This window comes from Vigna umbellata, chromosome 11, assembly GCF_029865625.1.
Source record: "Vigna umbellata cultivar VRB3 chromosome 11, Vumbellata_1.0, whole genome shotgun sequence".
Lineage (NCBI taxonomy): Eukaryota > Viridiplantae > Streptophyta > Magnoliopsida > Fabales > Fabaceae > Vigna > Vigna umbellata.
The window spans coordinates 19567313-19584824 of record NC_142175.1 but is presented as its reverse complement, the minus strand read 5'-3'; the positions used below and the strand labels follow the sequence as shown (position 1 = coordinate 19584824).

Here is a 17512-nt window from a genome sequence, read left to right as displayed (position 1 = left end):
TTTTGAGGATATAATTGTCATTTTAGAAGGATATAATTGGCATTTTAGAAAATTGGGGGGTGGAGGAAGAGACGTGTGGGGGTGGAGGGAGTAACACCCCGTGCTGAAACACTATTGCTGTTAAGAATAGAATGGGCCACTGCCTATGGTTGGGCTGATTCTCCTTTAGTGGAACGACGTCGTTTCTAATGCGTTTGGTGATGTGTGACTGCTGTTTTGGGGTCCTTGCTCGAGCAACTCATTTGATACAAACACTCTTGCACGAACATTCATTTTGAAAGAGAGAAAAGCACCAAAAGCTAGGGCTTCGTGTGAGAGAGCTGAAGAGAAGATCTAACCGGTGAAGATGGTGCAGAATTAGAGGGCTGAAGTTAAAGAAGCAGGGAGAGTCGTCCGATTCGGAGGAAGCGTCGAAGAGAAGCTTGAAATGTCGAGAAGGTTCCCTTTTCCCCTTTTCCCACTTCCATTTTCTCTGACCCTATAAAAACGGGGTTTGTTTCTGCCATGTAAATACTTCTACACTTTACACACTTACAAATACACAATTTTACATTTTTTTAGCTTAGGGTTTACGTTTTCCATAGAGTAGGTTTTCGTTTCTCTAAGCTTTTGGACCGAACACTCACGGTGGTGACAGCCCGTAGGGGCTCCAATTGCGCGTTTTGATCGGTACATTCTTTTGTAATTTTTATTCTCCTTAATAAAGTTTCTTTTACATTGATGTGTTACTGTTCTGTGCTTTATGATTCTGAGTTCTATTTTCTTTGCAATGTTTCTGTGTTCTTGGTTGAAGATGTACATATATTTTGTGTTTTGATTTGAAAATGAGTTGAACTCGTAACTCTGAACATATATGATTCCTTTTTGGAATTAAACGACCCCGAGGTAGGCGTGCATTATTGAGATGTCTTCTCGAATTAGAGTTGAGTTGAACGAGGAAAAAATATTATTTTAGAATAGCTTTTGTCAGTTGTTTTACTTTGAAAATTTGATTTGGACTCTGTGGCTCTAGTTGAAATTTCTTAGGGAATTACATGACTCCATAGTGAGCATGACTTATCAAGATGTCTTCTCGAGTTGGAGATGAGTCCAATGAAATAAAAATATTGTAAATCATATTTTTGTTCTGTCAGTTCATTTTAATTAGAATTTTGTATGTTTTAGTGTAGATTGTAGGATTTATTTGCATTTAGAATAGATTCCATATCCGATATTGATTAGAAGCATGAATTGGGTTTAGATTCATTGTGTTATTGATGAACTGAAGTGATGATCATTGACTTTTGAGTTTTGGAAATGAACTTTAAGACCCTGTGATGGGCTTATATGAACTTTAGAGTAGTTACTCTTTTGACTTGTATGATTAGTTAGATTCAATCTTTTCATCACATTAGTTTTAGGTTTTAGTTCTTTACATTTTATTTCTTTTATTTTCAAACAGATTCCTTCCTTTATTCTTTTCTTTTTAATTTCTTTGTTTTCAATTCAATTTTTAATTTCCCCACCTTGCATTAGTAATTAGTTAGGTAGTAAATAAAATACAAGACCTTTACCATACACTTGAAACTTAATTCTGTTGAGTCTGTGGATTGATACCTAGGTTGTCCCTATACTTCATTAGTGGGAAACTTAGTTTGTTCTGATTTTGTGTTGCAGCTTGTAAATAAAATTTCGTTAGGATTTGTTGGTTTTAAGATTTCTTTTCATTTCTTAGGTTCTGTGTTTAGTCTTTAACTAGCGTCCTCTCTTAGGTTCTTTTCATCTTAGATATTGTTTTAAGTTTCTTCTTTCTTATACATTTCTATTTAGGATTGTTTTAGGCTTCCTTACTTGTTAATATGAGTTTGTTATGGTTTAACATAAGTTCTTTTAGTACATAGGATAGTTTTAGATTGTATAGGTTGTACATAGTTTAGGTCATACTGTTAGATATTCTTTTTAGTTCTTTTTAGGTTTTATCACATGATTTTTCTCATTTCTGGTGATTTACTTCATTTCTTGGTTTCATTTCTTTTAATTAGAATTGTTAATTGTGTTTCCTACTTTAGATTCAGATAGAAGTAGCCTTAGCATTATTTTTTCATCTAAGTTCAGTCCAATGAAGAAATTTTTGCATAAAAGAGGGTAGAAAGTCAGTTTTAGTAAATTCTTAACCTGGAGAGATTTTGGGCCAAATTTTTGTCTTTCTAGTGTGATTTCATGCATGTTTGACTTTTAATTCTGATTTTGCATTGATTCTTTGTGATAAGCTTGCTCTTGGAAGAATTTAGACATGATTTAGGCATTCTTTTTTTTAATTGATAGCCAAATTATCTTACTCATTTCAGTTTTATCCATTGTACCTTTCTTTTTGAGCCATAACCTATTCTTTGTTTCCATTCATTACAAACCATTTTCCCATCAATTACTTAACCTGTAGAAACCTATGAGAGGAAGGGATGATTTAGTAACTTGGTGAATGCAAAAGAGAAAAGAAAGGCCAATAGTGAAAAAGAAAAAAAGAAAAATGATTGAGCAATCCGGTTGTGTTGAAAAAGAAGAAAGAACAGGTTTGGAAAAGAAAAAAAATATCAAATGAATTAAAAAATTAGAGCTTAACAGTATGTAAAAACCAGAGAGAAAGAGAAAAGAAATTTGATTGGCCAAAGTTAGGTAAATAGTGCATTGAGTTATAGGTTCTTCCCTCTTCTTCCAGTTTCTAATTCCATTAGCCTTGTGTCTTCTAACCTTTCATACCATTTCATTAAAAGCCATTAAGACCTTTTGATCTAGATGAAACCAAGAGCTGGGCATTGTCACTTAGAATCTTTTCAAAATTAAGAGTTGAGGTTAGCATGCCATGCTTGAGTGAAACAGGACAACCCTAAACAATTGAGTGAATCTGAGTGTAAACACTTGTTCCTATGAGGTTGAAACTGACTTTTTCTTTCCTTAATGTGTTAATTGTTGAAATTGGTTGTTATTCAAATGATGGGATTGCTGAAACTGAGGTTTGAAGTTGAGAGTCATGATTGTGCAATTCTGTTTGATGAAATGGCTGTGAAATAATTGAATTGGCAGGATTGAATGAAGCTGTGAATTAGTTTAGTGTTTCTGAGTTTTTGTGTGGAGTCTTTTTCCTTTGTAGTTTGAGTCTTTTTGTTTTTCTTTTCTCTTTAGTTGTCCCTGCTCAGGAAGGCAGTTGTCTAAGTGTGGGGTGTGATAACTCCTCAAAATTGCAATATTTTATGTGCTTAGAAGTCCTTGTTAGTGTATTTTAGATTTTAATTGTTTAGAATTAGGTTAGTTTTAGGTTTTTCTTTTAATTATTTAGTTTTATAGAATTTTAGTTAAAAATAGGTTTTTAGATGTAATTTTTTTTGTTTATGTTAATAATTAGAAAATTAATATTTTTGTAGAAAATCTTTTAATTAAAAAATTCTTTCTTTGATTTTGATTGGGCCATTACTGCCACTTGGAATAGGCGTTGCTGCCTCTGTTGCTGATTTTGTAATTGGGTCGCTGATCTGTGGGCCTTTGATGCTGAAAAGAAGAAGGGTGTTGCTCCCTCCACCACCACACCTTTCTCCCTCCACCTCCCATTTACTATTTTGCCCTTAAATAAATTTCTTTTTAAGGGTTATTATTTTTTAATTTTACCCATTCACAACCTATTCCACTAATAACCTATTTTAGTCCCTCGTACATGAGTAAAATACTTTTCTTTCATTTTAACATTATATTTCTTCCTCGTCGCTGTGAAATACTACAAGTTGCAAAGGTTGGTGGTGGTAGAAAGAATTATCAAGCAGTCTCCCTCTCGTGGTGCAGTGTCGCTCTCATGGTGCAGTGCGTGTGTTGCTTCCTCCAGGTGCGTATTCCAATAAACTTTCAAATAAAACCCTAAAATAAAAAACGTAACCTTTAAACGGAGGCATCCTTCAACGGATGTCAACATCCTTCAACGGATGTCGACATCCGTTTTTCCTTCAACGGATGTCAACATCCTTCAACAGATGTCGACATCCGTTTTTCCTTAAACGGATGTTGACATCCGTTTTTCCTTAAACGGATGTTGACATCCGTTTTTCCTTAAACGGATGTTGACATCTGTTGAAGGATGTCTAAAGGTTACGTTTTTTATTTTAGGGTTTGTTTTATTAGTTTATTCTTTATTTTGGAAATATTTTAATAATTTAATTTAAATGTTTTGATTTATTATTTTTGAATATATTTTTAATGTATTTTAATAATGTAAGGAAAATGAAGAAGAAAGAAACGGACGAGGAGAAGTGAAACGGAGAAGACAAATGGGGTTGCAGAGTAAAACGGAAGACAAATTGTTAAACGGAAATGAGAGATGGAAAGATTGGATGCAGGGAGTAAAGTAGGATAACTAGGTTTGAAATAAATTAAAATAGTAAAAGTAAAAAATTTTAATCTGAGGATATAATTGGAATTAAAACAATTGGGGAGGTGGAGGAAGAAAGGTGTGGTGGTGGAGGGAGCAACACCCAAAGAAGAATTGAGCGTTGCTGGTCTGGTGAAAAAGAATGAAAATGGGCCGCTCTTTGTCTAATGAAAATGCAATGCGATTTGGCTATGATTTTAAGTGGAACAGTGCCGTTTTGCATCTTGGCAGCAACTGCCTTAGGGGTCTCCCACCCTATTCTCATTTGCAAAGCAGACTCCAACAAGTCATTTGGCAGAAAAGATATCCCTTGAGTTAGGGCTTGGAGAAAAGGGAGAAAGAAAGAAGAGAATGAGGGAGGAAGAAGCTTGGCTTGTGCTCGTGTGCCACTTATCCAAATAGAAGGAAGCCAACCCAGTGCATGTGCAAAGGAGATCGAATCGGCGAGAGAGGTTAAAGTTGATCGGAGGGCTTGGAAAGGAAGATGGAGGTTGGTCGTCCGATAAAGAAAGCATCGCAAGCAAGTCTCTTTTCCCTCTTTCTTTTTCTCTTTTTCTTTTCTTCTTTGACCCTATATAAAGGGGCTTCCACCATCTAAATAAACACACTTTTACACTTTGATGAGAGGGTCGCACCTCCCACAAAAGTTATGCATAAAAGAGTGCAGTATAGACTAGGAAGTGACTCCTAGGTCGTCTCTCAAGGACCAAATGTGGGTTCAGTCTCAGATCAAACACGAAGTGGGGGGGGGGGGTTTGAAATAGTTTTTGTGATTAGAAACGAACTAAATTAAAACTGGGACTCAAACACGACCGAACATAATTGAAAGCATTGAAAAAAACGAACAAAACATGAAGACCGAACGGTCCTATAGATGCCCGAACGGTTCTACATTTAGACCGAACGGTTTCTAAAACAGTTGAGGAAATTGGAAATGCAGGAAGATAAAAAAAAAACCGAAAATAATAGACAACATGAAAACATTAAATTGAATGGTCCTAAAGCAAGGTGTGTGAACTAATTAAAATGCAGCTAATAATAAAGGAACACGTGGTGTGATATTCAAATACAAAACTTAAGCTAACAAGAAAATGCTATTCATCACGGAATCAACACTAAAAGAAAAATAATAAAAGAAAAGCGTTCAACCAAAACGAAATTTTAATTCCACACAGGTGAAATGAAATTTCCCAAACTAGAATTTGCATCTTACGCTATTGAAATGCATCAGCTAATAAATGAGATAAACATTGCAGCGGGAATAAAATTTCTATGCTTAATTTAAGAAATGCAATGCATCTTAGAAGCACCGTGAAGCTGCTCCATGTGTCTCCCAATAATTGAAGCACCGTCCCCTAGCTCAAGCAAAGAAAACGAAAATAAATCCTCTCAAGGTGGCTGCTGCACCTCCAAGATTAATAACCGTGTGCTTCCAAAGATCCTCTCCACCGCTTCTCCCTCCTAATGAAACATGAATATATCCTCTTTTTCCTCCATCCAGGCCGTGACACCTTGTGCCTCTTTCCAGCCGTGACAAACACCTCACACACCTACGTGTTGCTGCTTCAAAAACGTAACACCACCGCCCTTCTTGAATCCCGTGCTTTATCTAAAATGCAAAGTGAATCAGCAACTCAATTTTGTTAAATTAGGGACTTAATTGATCACTTCTAAAATTGGAGGACCCAAGTGAAACAAACCCGCAAATATAGGGACTTCCAAACCTATTAAATCTTTTAAATAATTATTAAAATATCAGTTTTGATATTTCACATCCCCCTATTTTTCTTTTGGAACCCCTGCCTGCACCACCTAAAATCCCCTCAACTCAAAAAAGTGTCATGTGTCCTACCTTCTCTCTCTCCTAACCTACTCTCTCACACCACTCACCGCAAGCTCGCTGCCATTGGAGCTCTCATCTCCTCGCTGCCCTGCGACGTCGGAACCTTAGGCCGCCGCTGCCATTTCCGATGAGACGTAATCACATGATATCCGTCCTGTTCTCTCTCATGTTTTTCTGTGTGTGCGTATCATCCTCTCTCCCTCTTTCTCTGTATCGTTTCTTTCTCGATTTGGATTCGTTCTGAGGGTGATTGGTTGTCTTCTAATGGTTGTTGAAACCAAATGGAGATGGTGAAGCTGATAATTCCTCAGGACTATTCGCATCATTCCCGAACTTTGGAAATTTGTGTTTAATTGTTTGAGATGATTCTGTAATTTGTTAGATTTTTTGATGATTTATTCGATTGTGAAATTCGTTTGTTTTATTTGGTGATTTGAGTTGCTACCGAGTGATGTTGAAGAGGTTGAGTTGGGGTGGGGTTTATCTACACCGGTTATTTAAAATATGATTGTTATGTCCTGCAACCTAATTGGTGAGTTTATTCTGTGTTTGAGTGTTTAAAGATGCCTATTTTGTCTAATGTGGAAAAGGCAATTTGTCTAAGTTTACAGCTAAGTTTGATGCTTATGGTTTTTGGGTCATCATTAAGGAAATTATTTTATTTATTTTCATACATTGGTTTATACAATTTGTAAATATAGATTCATAAATATGATATAGTCTTATTACTAATTAGGATTTGGATGTTTATCTGTGTCAGGTGCATAAATCATTCTGATTATGGAAGATTCTGACCAACCTGCCAAGTCAACTGAAAACCAGCAAACTGAACAAGGTATGTCCGATTATTTTATCTATAATTTGTTAAAATCTGCCTCTGCATTGGACCCAAATGTCCAATCTTGTTTGCTTTTTGTTCTCTTGATCAGAGTTTGTTAGTTGTTACTAGTACTCTATCGTATTATTTGATGTTTTGTTTTCTTTCAGTTTGTAGTTTTTTCAGAAAACCGATAAATAAAAAGAATATAAGAAAGCGGACTATCGATGATGAAGACAATGAGGAGGACTCAAACAAAGAAACTTCTGTGTTGCATGTTCAAAAGAAAACCTTAAAGCCTGACAATAAGTTGTTCTTTTCCACTGGCTCGTCAAAAAGTTCTGTATCTGCTGAACCAAGTGAAGAGTCAGGAAAACCAGTCTTTCAATTTGAGTCTTCAAAAGAGATTCAAGTTCAACACGATAGCAAAGCAACAGCAACTCTAGAGACTGAGACTGAGTTTTCGAAAGATGCTCGTGCCATACGTGAAAGAGCTCTGAAGCAAGCATCAGAGAGTCTAAAAGGGAAAAGTGCAAGGCCCGAGGATGAAAAATTATATAAGGGGATGAACAGTTACAAGGACTACAAGGCTGGCTTTCGTAGAGAACAAACAATTGCTAGTGAAAAAGCTGGTGGAGCACATGGTCCTCTGAGGGCTTCAGCGCATATAAGAGTTTCAGCAAGGTTTGATTATCAGCCTGACATATGTAAGGACTATAAAGAAACTGGTTACTGTGGATATGGCGATTCATGTAAGTTTATGCATGATCGAGGGGATTACAAGTCTGGTTGGCAGTTGGAGAAGGAATGGGAAGAAGCTGAGAAAGCAAGGAAGATGAGATTGGCTGCAGGTGAAGACGCAGACGAGGAGGAGGGTGCTAACTTGAATGATGAAGATGACGAGGATTCGTTACCTTTTGCATGTTTCATCTGTAGAAACCCCTTTGCGGATCCTGTTGTAACCAAATGCAAGCACTACTTCTGCGAGCATTGTGCATTGAAGGTATAATATAATAGATTTATGCATGTGTATCTGATTAAATATTTATAATTAAGATTTTATGTTTCTCATTTTAGCGTGATACATAAAAACACACTAAATATCTTGCCATTTAGTTATGTCTAACTTTCTGTTTGTTTTTATTTACAGCACCATGCAAAGAATAAGAAGTGTTTTGTCTGCAACCAGCCAACACTTGGCATCTTTAATGTTGCTCACGAGATACGCAGGAAGATGGCCGAGGATAAATAAATATTAGTGATTAGCCTTAGATGAAATTTGTTTAAAGGGTACTCTTATTTCTTTAATTTTAAAGCCATTATTAGATTTAGAATCTGCTTTGAAATGGGACGACTTTGGAATTCTTTTTGCAGTCCCATAATTTTCATGTAAACTTTATGGAGTGGTTAAATGACACCAATACACTTAATATAATATATATTTAGCTTAATTAAGTTTAATAAATTTTTAAATTTTCAATTGAATTTTGATTATATTTTTATGATCTATCAAGTACTAAAAGAAATTTGGTAATGCCATTTGGTAGTCAATGAGAAAATTGGTTGCACCATTTAAATATTTTATTGCACCATATCGAAATATATTTTGACTGAGTCCAGAGTTCAATTTATCATACATTGTGCACATACATTTTGGATAAAGTAATAAAATGTTTACACCTTATCAACTGGGTTAAAAACCGGAAAGATTTTTTCATCTTGACCTAATTTCATCAAGGCCCACATTTGACCCAAATTAGATCCTAATATCAGCCCAGATTGTGTACAACGGAAAATAAGAAAACAAAAAATTATTAGCAGAAAACCTTTTTATCAGAGCCAGGTTTCGATCCTGGGACCTGTGGGTTATGGGCCCACCACGCTTCCGCTGCGCCACTCTGATTTGTTGATATCATCAACCAAATTAAGTTCTACTATATACTTTACTTATTTAATTCAGTTATTAGAATAAAATAAAAAAATAATTTATCACTTCTTTTAATATTTTTAGCTTTATACGTAGAACTTAAACTTAAACTTATATCCCTTCAAATTAAAATACTAGTCATCCTTTAATATTGTAATGTTATATATTATAGAGATCAATATTATTTATTAAAACAGTACTTTTTATATTGTTACAAATCTTATATATCCAAATAATATTATTATCCATCGATATAAAAGTTAAATATGTAAATAAGTTTTTGAAAGCCTTCATATTTTTTTATTACTGAGAGTAGTTACTATTTTCCTCTTTTCCAACCATGAAATTTTGAATTTGTACTTTAGCTATAACAGAAAATGAGCTTTACTTTGAAGGTGTCTTATGTTAACTATAAAGTGTCGTCTAAAATGGAAATTATTTATAGAATTATAAAATCATAAAGGTATAAAATAGCATATAACTAAGTAAGGTGATAGATAGATAAAATAAGAATATACATTTAGAATGATTTTTAAACTGAATTTTCAAATAATAATAACAATAAATAAAAAGAATTAAATAAGTTATAAATTAAATTTTAAAATATGAATAACAACGAATAAAATATTATTAACAGTTTGAAAAATCGTAAAAATTATAAAATTAAAGATTTAAATGCACAACAACAATTCAAAAAATGCATAATAACTTAAAAATCAACACTACCATGTATAATTTCAAAATAAACGATAATTTTAAAATAAAAATATATAATTTTTTAGTTTTGAATGTATATTTTATTGTTTTATTTAAGTTAATAGAATATAATATTTAATTTGGATAATGTTTATTAATAGTTTTCAATTGTAGTATAATTTAAAACAAATTATAATAACATCATATATTTTTTAATATAAAATGAGTGAATAATGATTTATGTAATATAAATAAATAACTACAAAGTGAATTAACATGTTGCGTATTTTGTTCCCTAAATGCCATCACCTTATCATTTCGTGTATTAAGAATTTTTTCTTAGTGTAAAATTATGCTTTCCTTCTTCATAAAAAAGATAGTCAATGGTGAACAAACCATTTCAAAATAGCGAGTTGATGTTAAAAAAATATTGACGATTGTATAACCCATAACACTTACCTAAAAATCCATTACTTGCTCTTTGGGTCTCTAAGATGCACAAACATTTTAAAATTTTCTTTAACATTTTTATGTGAAAGTGACATAGAAAACTACATGCATCAAAAAACACAATCCTACTTGCATTCATCAATGTTTATAGCTCTCTATGATCAAACCTATAAGAATGATAGTTCACTAAAATATCATAAATGCCACAAAGGGTGTTATAAATTAACTTGACAACCTATCCTCACCATTATTTAACAGATTTTACAACTTGTAAAAATTGACAATCAAGTTTCATCAACAAATCCTTTTAAATCTTTTTTGTATCACCTATATTTATTGTTTTTTTTTTAACATTTCGGTTATTGGGGCTAAGTCACCAAACTCCTTCACAATTCGTCTTTTTGTCGTCCGGTCGCGTTCTAAGCTCCGCTCTCTCGCTCCTTCGTCCGGGAGGAAACCTATCAAAGATCCTCCGATTCCAAAGTTAGTATTCAAACCGTTCAGCAATTCAACAAAGAGTAATAAATGTGCAATGAATGCAACCTATCTACCACTTACCTCTGACCTATATTTATAGTTTTCGTCATGGGCTTGAGATTAGTGAAAAGTTAATCACGGTCCAATTCTAGTCCAATGACTCTAATCACTATTTACCTTAATCTTAGTCTTAATGACCCAGTTCACCTATCGGTCGATCTTGTGCAACCGTCCAGTTAGGCGGTGTCGGCGCTACTCTTTGGACCGCCCGATTCGTACGGTACATAGTTGTTACTCACCCGAGTGAAAGGATGAATGGTCGAATAGAATAACGCGCAGTGAGTGTTTATGCAAGCTATCCAACAATGCTGTCAGAGGAGTAAAAAGATAGGAGAAACGTCAGCGGTTGGGTCGATATCGGCGCCACTATCTGGACCGTCCGACCCGTATGGTACAAAAACATATTTGTATTCATTTCTCAGTTTTTTTATTATGTACCTAATTTCAATATCACAATGACAATTTTAAACTTAAAGACAATCTTCATTATCTATTTTAATAAGTCATCGAACATAGTAAATACTTTAAAAATATTAATTACATAACTTCATTAATATATCAAGTTAGTTATTGAAAAATATACTTTGCCATATCTAATATGAATCACTATAACCTAATAATATTATTTTACTTTTATACTAATACAAAACAACCTTTTTAAACTAGTTAAAAAAGTCTTTTTAAATCGGTTTTGGAACCGGTATAAAAGTAGAAGATATAAAAATATTAAACTTTTTAAATAATTCTGAAATCGATTTAAAAAATCTATTTTCTATACCAGATCTCTGAAAGTAAATTTAAAAAATTCACTTGGGAAGTGTACCATAGGATACCTGAGTCCACTAAACGGTCGACAAATAACCCAACCGACCGTCCACTAGGCCTTCTTATGTTCGTATCACTTACAGTTTGATGTCGACTACTTGGTGATCGACAATTAGACAGTAATGTAGTCTGCTAAACGATCGACACATAACTCAACCGACCATTCACTGGGTTTTCTTACGTTCGTATCATTTAGAGTTAGATGTCGACCACTTGGTGATCGACAACTAAACAGTGATGTCGTGACAAAATGCTCGCACGACAGTTCGCATAGTTACATCAGTACATAAGACGCTCGACGTATAATGAGCGATATCTTAAACTTAAACGGTGTAGCGGTTAGAAGTCACCAATTACGAATATCGGTCAATGCCATAAATCATGGGAATAACTGACCCAGTATCAAACACGATCTAGCAGTTATAACTTCCAGATAATCAACTTCGGTAACCATCCGGACTTTCAGGTAAACGGTTTATTTTACTGTTTTAAATACACAAAGCACACCAGAAAAAAGGTACGTTTTTCCCTTAAGAGAAATTAGGAGAGAAATTATTCTTCTTCTTCTTCAATATCACTTTAAACTAAAAAAGATTGAGGACATCCCTTTCCTGACTTGAGCGTCAGAGTGCCTTTGCAAGTACCCAGCCCATTCTCCCCTCAGAGAGCATAGTACCGAAGAAGAGATAGCACAGTAGCAGCATCACCGGAAGAAGTAGTTCAGAGTTGTTAGGTTCGTATCTCGGTCTCCACATCCTTACTGAAACATTTTGGCGCCCACCGTGGGGCCGAGATTTGCTATCCCAACAACGACCATCGGAGCAATGGAAGATTTCAACACTCGTGATTTGATCAGGCAGTTGCAGGCACATATTGAAGCACAGGCACAAACCATAAAGGAGCAGGAAGAAGTCCAGCGCAGGCAGCAAGAAATCAGCGCAAACAGGCTGAGGAGCTGGCGGAACTGAGGGCGCAACGCCCACCGCCAGAATTGTCTGCCTCGAACAGACAAGAGGATAATGAAGAAAGCCATCGGGGAGGAGCATCTCACCCCTTTGGTGGGGCGAGGATGGGGCCTACTTCCATACGCCTCACCAATTTGCTCCCGTTCACGGAGGCCATCATGCAAGCGCATATGCCAGATAAACCTCCTCCTACATTAGAACGCTATAATGGTTTCGCCGATCCTGACAACCACCTGCGCAACTTTATAGATGCCATGGCATTCTACACCGACAACGACCCCGTCATCTGTAGGGCTTTTTCCTTATCCCTTAAGGATGAGGCCCTGGAATGGTTCCACACCCTTCCGCAGAATTCGATAGATTGTTTTGCAACAATCGAATCCCTATTCCGAAAGCAGTACGCGACCAACAGAAGACCGGAGATGACAGCTGCGGAGCTTGTAAATACCAAGCAGGAGAAAGATGAAACCCTTAAAGCCTTCATGCAACGGTACAACGAGACGGCTCGGCGCGTGAAAGATATTAGTCACACCTTCATCATCAGCAATCTATCGTCGTGCTTAAGGTCAGGATATTTTGCGGAACAATTATATGCTGGCCCTCTAGCATCTATGGAAGAACTGCAATCCACAATCGCAAAGTTCATCCGCATCGAGGACCTCCGAAATTCTAGGAAGAAGCAGCAGCAGGATACCTCCAACCATGATGCTAAGAAACCCGCCAAACGACCGACCAACGACAACAAGCCATACCGAACACCCCGAAAAGAGTCGGGTTGGACATCTAACTATGATCGTTACACGACCCTCAACGCACCGAGAGCAAAGGTGCTCGAAGAGGCTCTGCACGCCGAACTCTTAACCGTACGGCGAAAAGCTACCCCAAAGAACGCGGACAGTAGCAAAGCGTGCCGGTTCCACATGAACCATGGGCATGACACGGAGGAATGCAATATGGTGAAGGACGAACTGGAGCGACTTATCCGAGCAGGCTACCTCCAAAACTACATCAAGGATAGAGCCCCCAATAGAGCTGCAACTCCTCACCGAAAGGATTCCTCCAGACGAAGTCCCGAGCGATCGCCTCCTAGAGATGACCGACGCCGTAGGCGATCGTGCAGCCCACCCCGACGAACAAAGAGGGAACGTTCAGTCCGAGGCCGAATCGACACCATATCTGGTGGTTTCACCGGAGGGGGAGTGTCATCTTCCGCCAGGAAACGACATCTTAGACAGCTAAAGTCGGTGCATATGGTCGATCGACAGCCTTAGTCGATCCCTGATATCACGTTCACAAATGCAGATTTCCACGCACCCGACCCTGATCATGATGATCCTATGGTCATCACTGCCAATATAGCTCGGTACGATGTTAGTAAGGTTCTCGTCGATCAGGGGAGCTCGGTCAACATCATATATTGGTCCACCTTCAAAAAGATGGATCTATCGGAGGACCTCATCGCCCCTTTTAACGAACAAATCGTAGGTTTTTCAGGGGAAAGAGTCGACACCCGGGGGTACCTCGACCTGCGAACGCGGCTCGGAACAGGTTGGGAGACACCAGAGCTCAGAGTTCGATTCCTGTTGGTCGAGGCCAATACATCATACAACGCCTTGTTAGGACGACCTTGTCTGAATGCATTTGGAGCAATTGTGTCTACCCCCCACCTGGCCATGAAGTTTCCTACGGAGCGTGGCACTATTTGTACCGTGAGGGCGGATCAGCGAACGACTCGACAATGTTATGTTACCGGGCTTAAGGTCACCCCTTTCGTACCAGCTAGAAAGGCGAAAGGAGCTGAGACAGCGGCGGTCGACTTGGACCCCCGAACCAATGTAGACGAACGTCTTCATCCGCAAGGCGAAGTCAAACTTCTTTCATTGACAGTAGACGCGTCCAAAACCACCAGCATCGGCGGGAACCTCACTTTGGGTGAAGAACAGGATCTGGGACGTATGCTGCGAAACAACGTGGACTTGTTCGCGTGGACAGCCGCCGACATGCCAGGAATCCACCCCGGAGTCATGGCGCACAAATTGTCCATCTTCCGGGAGGCACGACCTGTCGCTCAAAAGAAGCGTCGGTTCGGAGAAGAGAAGCGCAAAGCCATTCAAGTCGAAGTCGAGAAGTTGATGAACGCCCAGTTCATCAGGGAGTTAACTTACACTACGTGGTTGTCGAACGTAGTCATGGTCAAGAAGTCGAACGGCCAGTGGAGAATGTGTGTCGACTTCACCGATCTCAACAAAGCGTGCCCCAAAGATGGAGCGTCCGGTCATGTTATACTCAGCTTCCTCGACGCATACTCGGGATACAACCAAATCCCCATGTACGCACCCGATCGGAACAAGACAGCCTTCATTACCGAACAAGCTAATTACTGTTACGAAGTAATGCCGTTCGGTTTGAAGAATGCCGGGGCTACTTATCAATGCCTCATGGATAAAGTTTTCCATCATCAGATAGGACGATGCATGGACGTCTATGTCGACGACATGGTTATTCGGAGCAATTCTATGGAACAACACCTGCAAGATTTAAAAGAAGTACTCGGCCAAAATCAGAAGGTACAACATGCGCCTTAACCCTTCCAAGTGTACTTTCGGCGTCCCGGCGGGTAAGTTCTTGGGTTTCATGCTTACACGTCGAGGCATCGAAGCTAATCCAGACAAGTGCAAAGCCGTACTCGACATGGCTGCTCCAAAAACTCTACGGGAGGTACAACGTCTAGTAGGTAGGCTCACATTGTCTCGATTCATTCCGAAGCTAGCTGAACACATCAAGCCCATCCTGAAAAACTTGAAGAAGGGCACCACACGACACTGGGACGATGATTGCGAAACAGCATTCAACACTGTCAAGCACATTCTCACCAGTCCCCCAATTGTGGCTCGACCGGACACTGGATCTGACTTGCAGCTATATATCGCAGCATCCCACCACGCTATCAGTGCTGCCTTGATACAGGAGACGCCCTCCCTTAAGCTAATATACTTCATCAGCCGTACATTGCAAGGGGCGGAAGAACAATATTCTCGAATTGAGAAAATCGCCCTGGCCCTTCTCATAGCTTCTCGTCGACTTCGACCGTATTTCCAGAGCCATCAAGTAGTAATCCGCACCGATCACCCAATCGCCAAGATCCTCCGCAAACCTGACTTAGCAGGACAGATGGTTTCCTGGTCAGTGGAACTTTCAGAGTTTGGACTCCGATACGAACCACGCGGGTCCATCAAGGGTCAACATTTGGCAGACTTTGCAGCTGAGTTAATACCTGCACCAGAGGACTCGACCCGAAAGTGGCTCCTTAGCGTGGATGGATCCTTAGACAGATGGGGGGAGGAGCCGGCGTTGTCTTAGAAGGACCAGATGGTTTAATCATAGAGCAAGCCATCACGTTCAAGTTCCCTACCAGCAATAACCAGGCCGAATACGAAGCCTTGATTGTTGGTCTATCCTTGGCCAGAGGGTTCACGGTCGCTCGTCTAGAGTGTCGGATGGATTCAAAGTTGGTGGTCGGCCACGTGAACGGCACTTATCAGGTTAAGGATAATCAGTTGCTGCGCTATTTCCACAAAGTTCAGACCCTACTTCAAAAATTCGTACAGGTTAGCATCGTCCATGTGCCCAGGGAGAAAAACGCAAGAGCGGATCTCTTATCTAAATTAACTCACTCTAAGGAGCGAGCACAACTGCCCTCAATCATTAAGATGACGCTCGACCGTCCAGTCGTGGAAGCTTTCGTCACCAACGTGTCGACACCTGTAACAGACTGGCGCCAGAAGATCAAGGATCTTATGGTGAAACAAGAACAAGGAGAGAGCATTACTGTGACCGATTCCAAACGCATTGCACGTTTTTTATGCATAGGCGACGACCTATACCGCCGCGGCCACAGCACTCCTCTATTGAAATGCATATCAGAGGAAGAAGCAGACTACGTCCTGCGCGAGTTGCACATCGGGATATGCGGATTTCATTCGGGTAAGCGGACACTCAGGGCGCGCATGCTTCGCGCAGGATATTACTGGCCCACACTCGACCACGATTGTGAGACATTCGTCAAGAAGTGTATATCTTGTCAGGCCCACGGTCACGACATCCATGCACCTCCCGAAGACTTGTATGGTATTGTTTCTCCCTGGCCGTTCGCTCAATGGGGCCTCGACATAGTTGGACCGTTACCGCTTGCCAAAGCACAAAACAAGTTCCTAATCGTGGCGGTCGACTACTTCACAAAATTGATAGAAGCCGAGCCGTTGTCCGTCATTAGTGCCCAACGAGTGCAGAAGTTCATCTGGTACCTCATCTGTCGATTCGGTCTACCACAGAAGATCATTACTGACAACGGTCGACAATTCATCGAGCGCAAACTGGAAGAATTCCTAAGCAATTTAGGCATCAAACATGTCACCTCGTCAGTCGAGCATCCTCAAACGAACGGCCAAGCCGAGGCCGCAAACAAAGCCATACTGACAGAGTTAAAGAAGCGACTCGGTGAAGCCAAAGGTTTATGGGTGGAAGAACTACCAGAGGTTTTGTGGGCGTACAGGTTCACTCCCCACGGATCCACAGGGGACACGCCATTCAACCTGACTTATGGCACTGATGCCATGCTCCCAGTCGAGGTTGGCGAACCCTCGTTAAGACGGAATATCACTGATATGTCACTTAATGAAGAACAATTGCGGATGAATCTCGACACCCTTCCTGAGCGTCAAGAGGTCGCGACCGTCCGTGCAGAGGCACAGAAGCGAATGCTATCTCGCCGTTACAACACCAAGGTCAAACCCAGAGCCTTCAAAAGCGGCGATCTGGTGTGGCAAAAACGGGGAGAGGCCAGGAAGAACCGAGCGCACGGCAAGCTCGCAGCCAACTGGGAGGGACCATTCCGCATTATGAAGGACATGGCGAACGGTGCATACCCCTCCAGCTCCTTGACGGGCAACCAGTTCCTAACACATGGAATGCCACTCATCTTAAATATTATTTCAGTTAGCATTCATTTTTGAGACGCTATTCAACTCAATTTCAAATAAAGAGTATATTTCCCTATTGTTAT

The 17512-nt window shown here is 39.2% G+C and overlaps 3 protein-coding genes and 1 non-coding gene across 12 annotated transcripts; 3 read left to right on the top strand and 1 right to left on the bottom strand.

Annotated features, from left to right (window-relative positions):
- The first annotated feature begins 244 nt into the window (after positions 1-244).
- On the top strand, positions 245-8535 carry LOC124837458 (zinc finger CCCH domain-containing protein 1-like). Of its 9 annotated transcripts, none has more exons than XM_088101871.1 (6): positions 245-438; positions 590-669; positions 3464-3850; positions 6994-7068; positions 7221-8053; positions 8201-8535. In XM_088101871.1, exons 4-6 carry the CDS (start codon positions 7014-7016, stop codon positions 8300-8302), a joined length of 990 nt encoding a protein of 329 aa, XP_087957997.1. In that variant the 5' UTR covers positions 245-438; positions 590-669; positions 3464-3850; positions 6994-7013; the 3' UTR covers positions 8303-8535. The 9 variants fall into 9 exon arrangements, with proteins under 9 accessions (XP_087957997.1, XP_087957996.1, XP_087957999.1 ...); XM_088101870.1 differs by having other exon boundaries at positions 562-669; XM_088101873.1 differs by lacking the exon at positions 590-669.
- Positions 8536-8881: 346 nt separating this feature from the next.
- TRNAM-CAU (transfer RNA methionine (anticodon CAU)) lies at positions 8882-8953 on the bottom strand. Its single transcript has one exon. It is a non-coding gene; the product is annotated as a tRNA-Met (tRNA).
- Positions 8954-12554: 3601 nt separating this feature from the next.
- LOC124837455 (uncharacterized) lies at positions 12555-13721 on the top strand. The gene has a single exon (XM_047312816.1). It carries the CDS (start codon positions 12555-12557, stop codon positions 13719-13721), a length of 1167 nt encoding a protein of 388 aa, XP_047168772.1.
- A 66-nt stretch (positions 13722-13787) lies between these two features.
- On the top strand, positions 13788-15035 carry LOC148191105 (uncharacterized). Its single transcript, XM_088101295.1, has one exon. It carries the CDS (start codon positions 13788-13790, stop codon positions 15033-15035), a length of 1248 nt encoding a protein of 415 aa, XP_087957421.1.
- The last annotated feature ends 2477 nt before the right edge of the window (positions 15036-17512 follow it).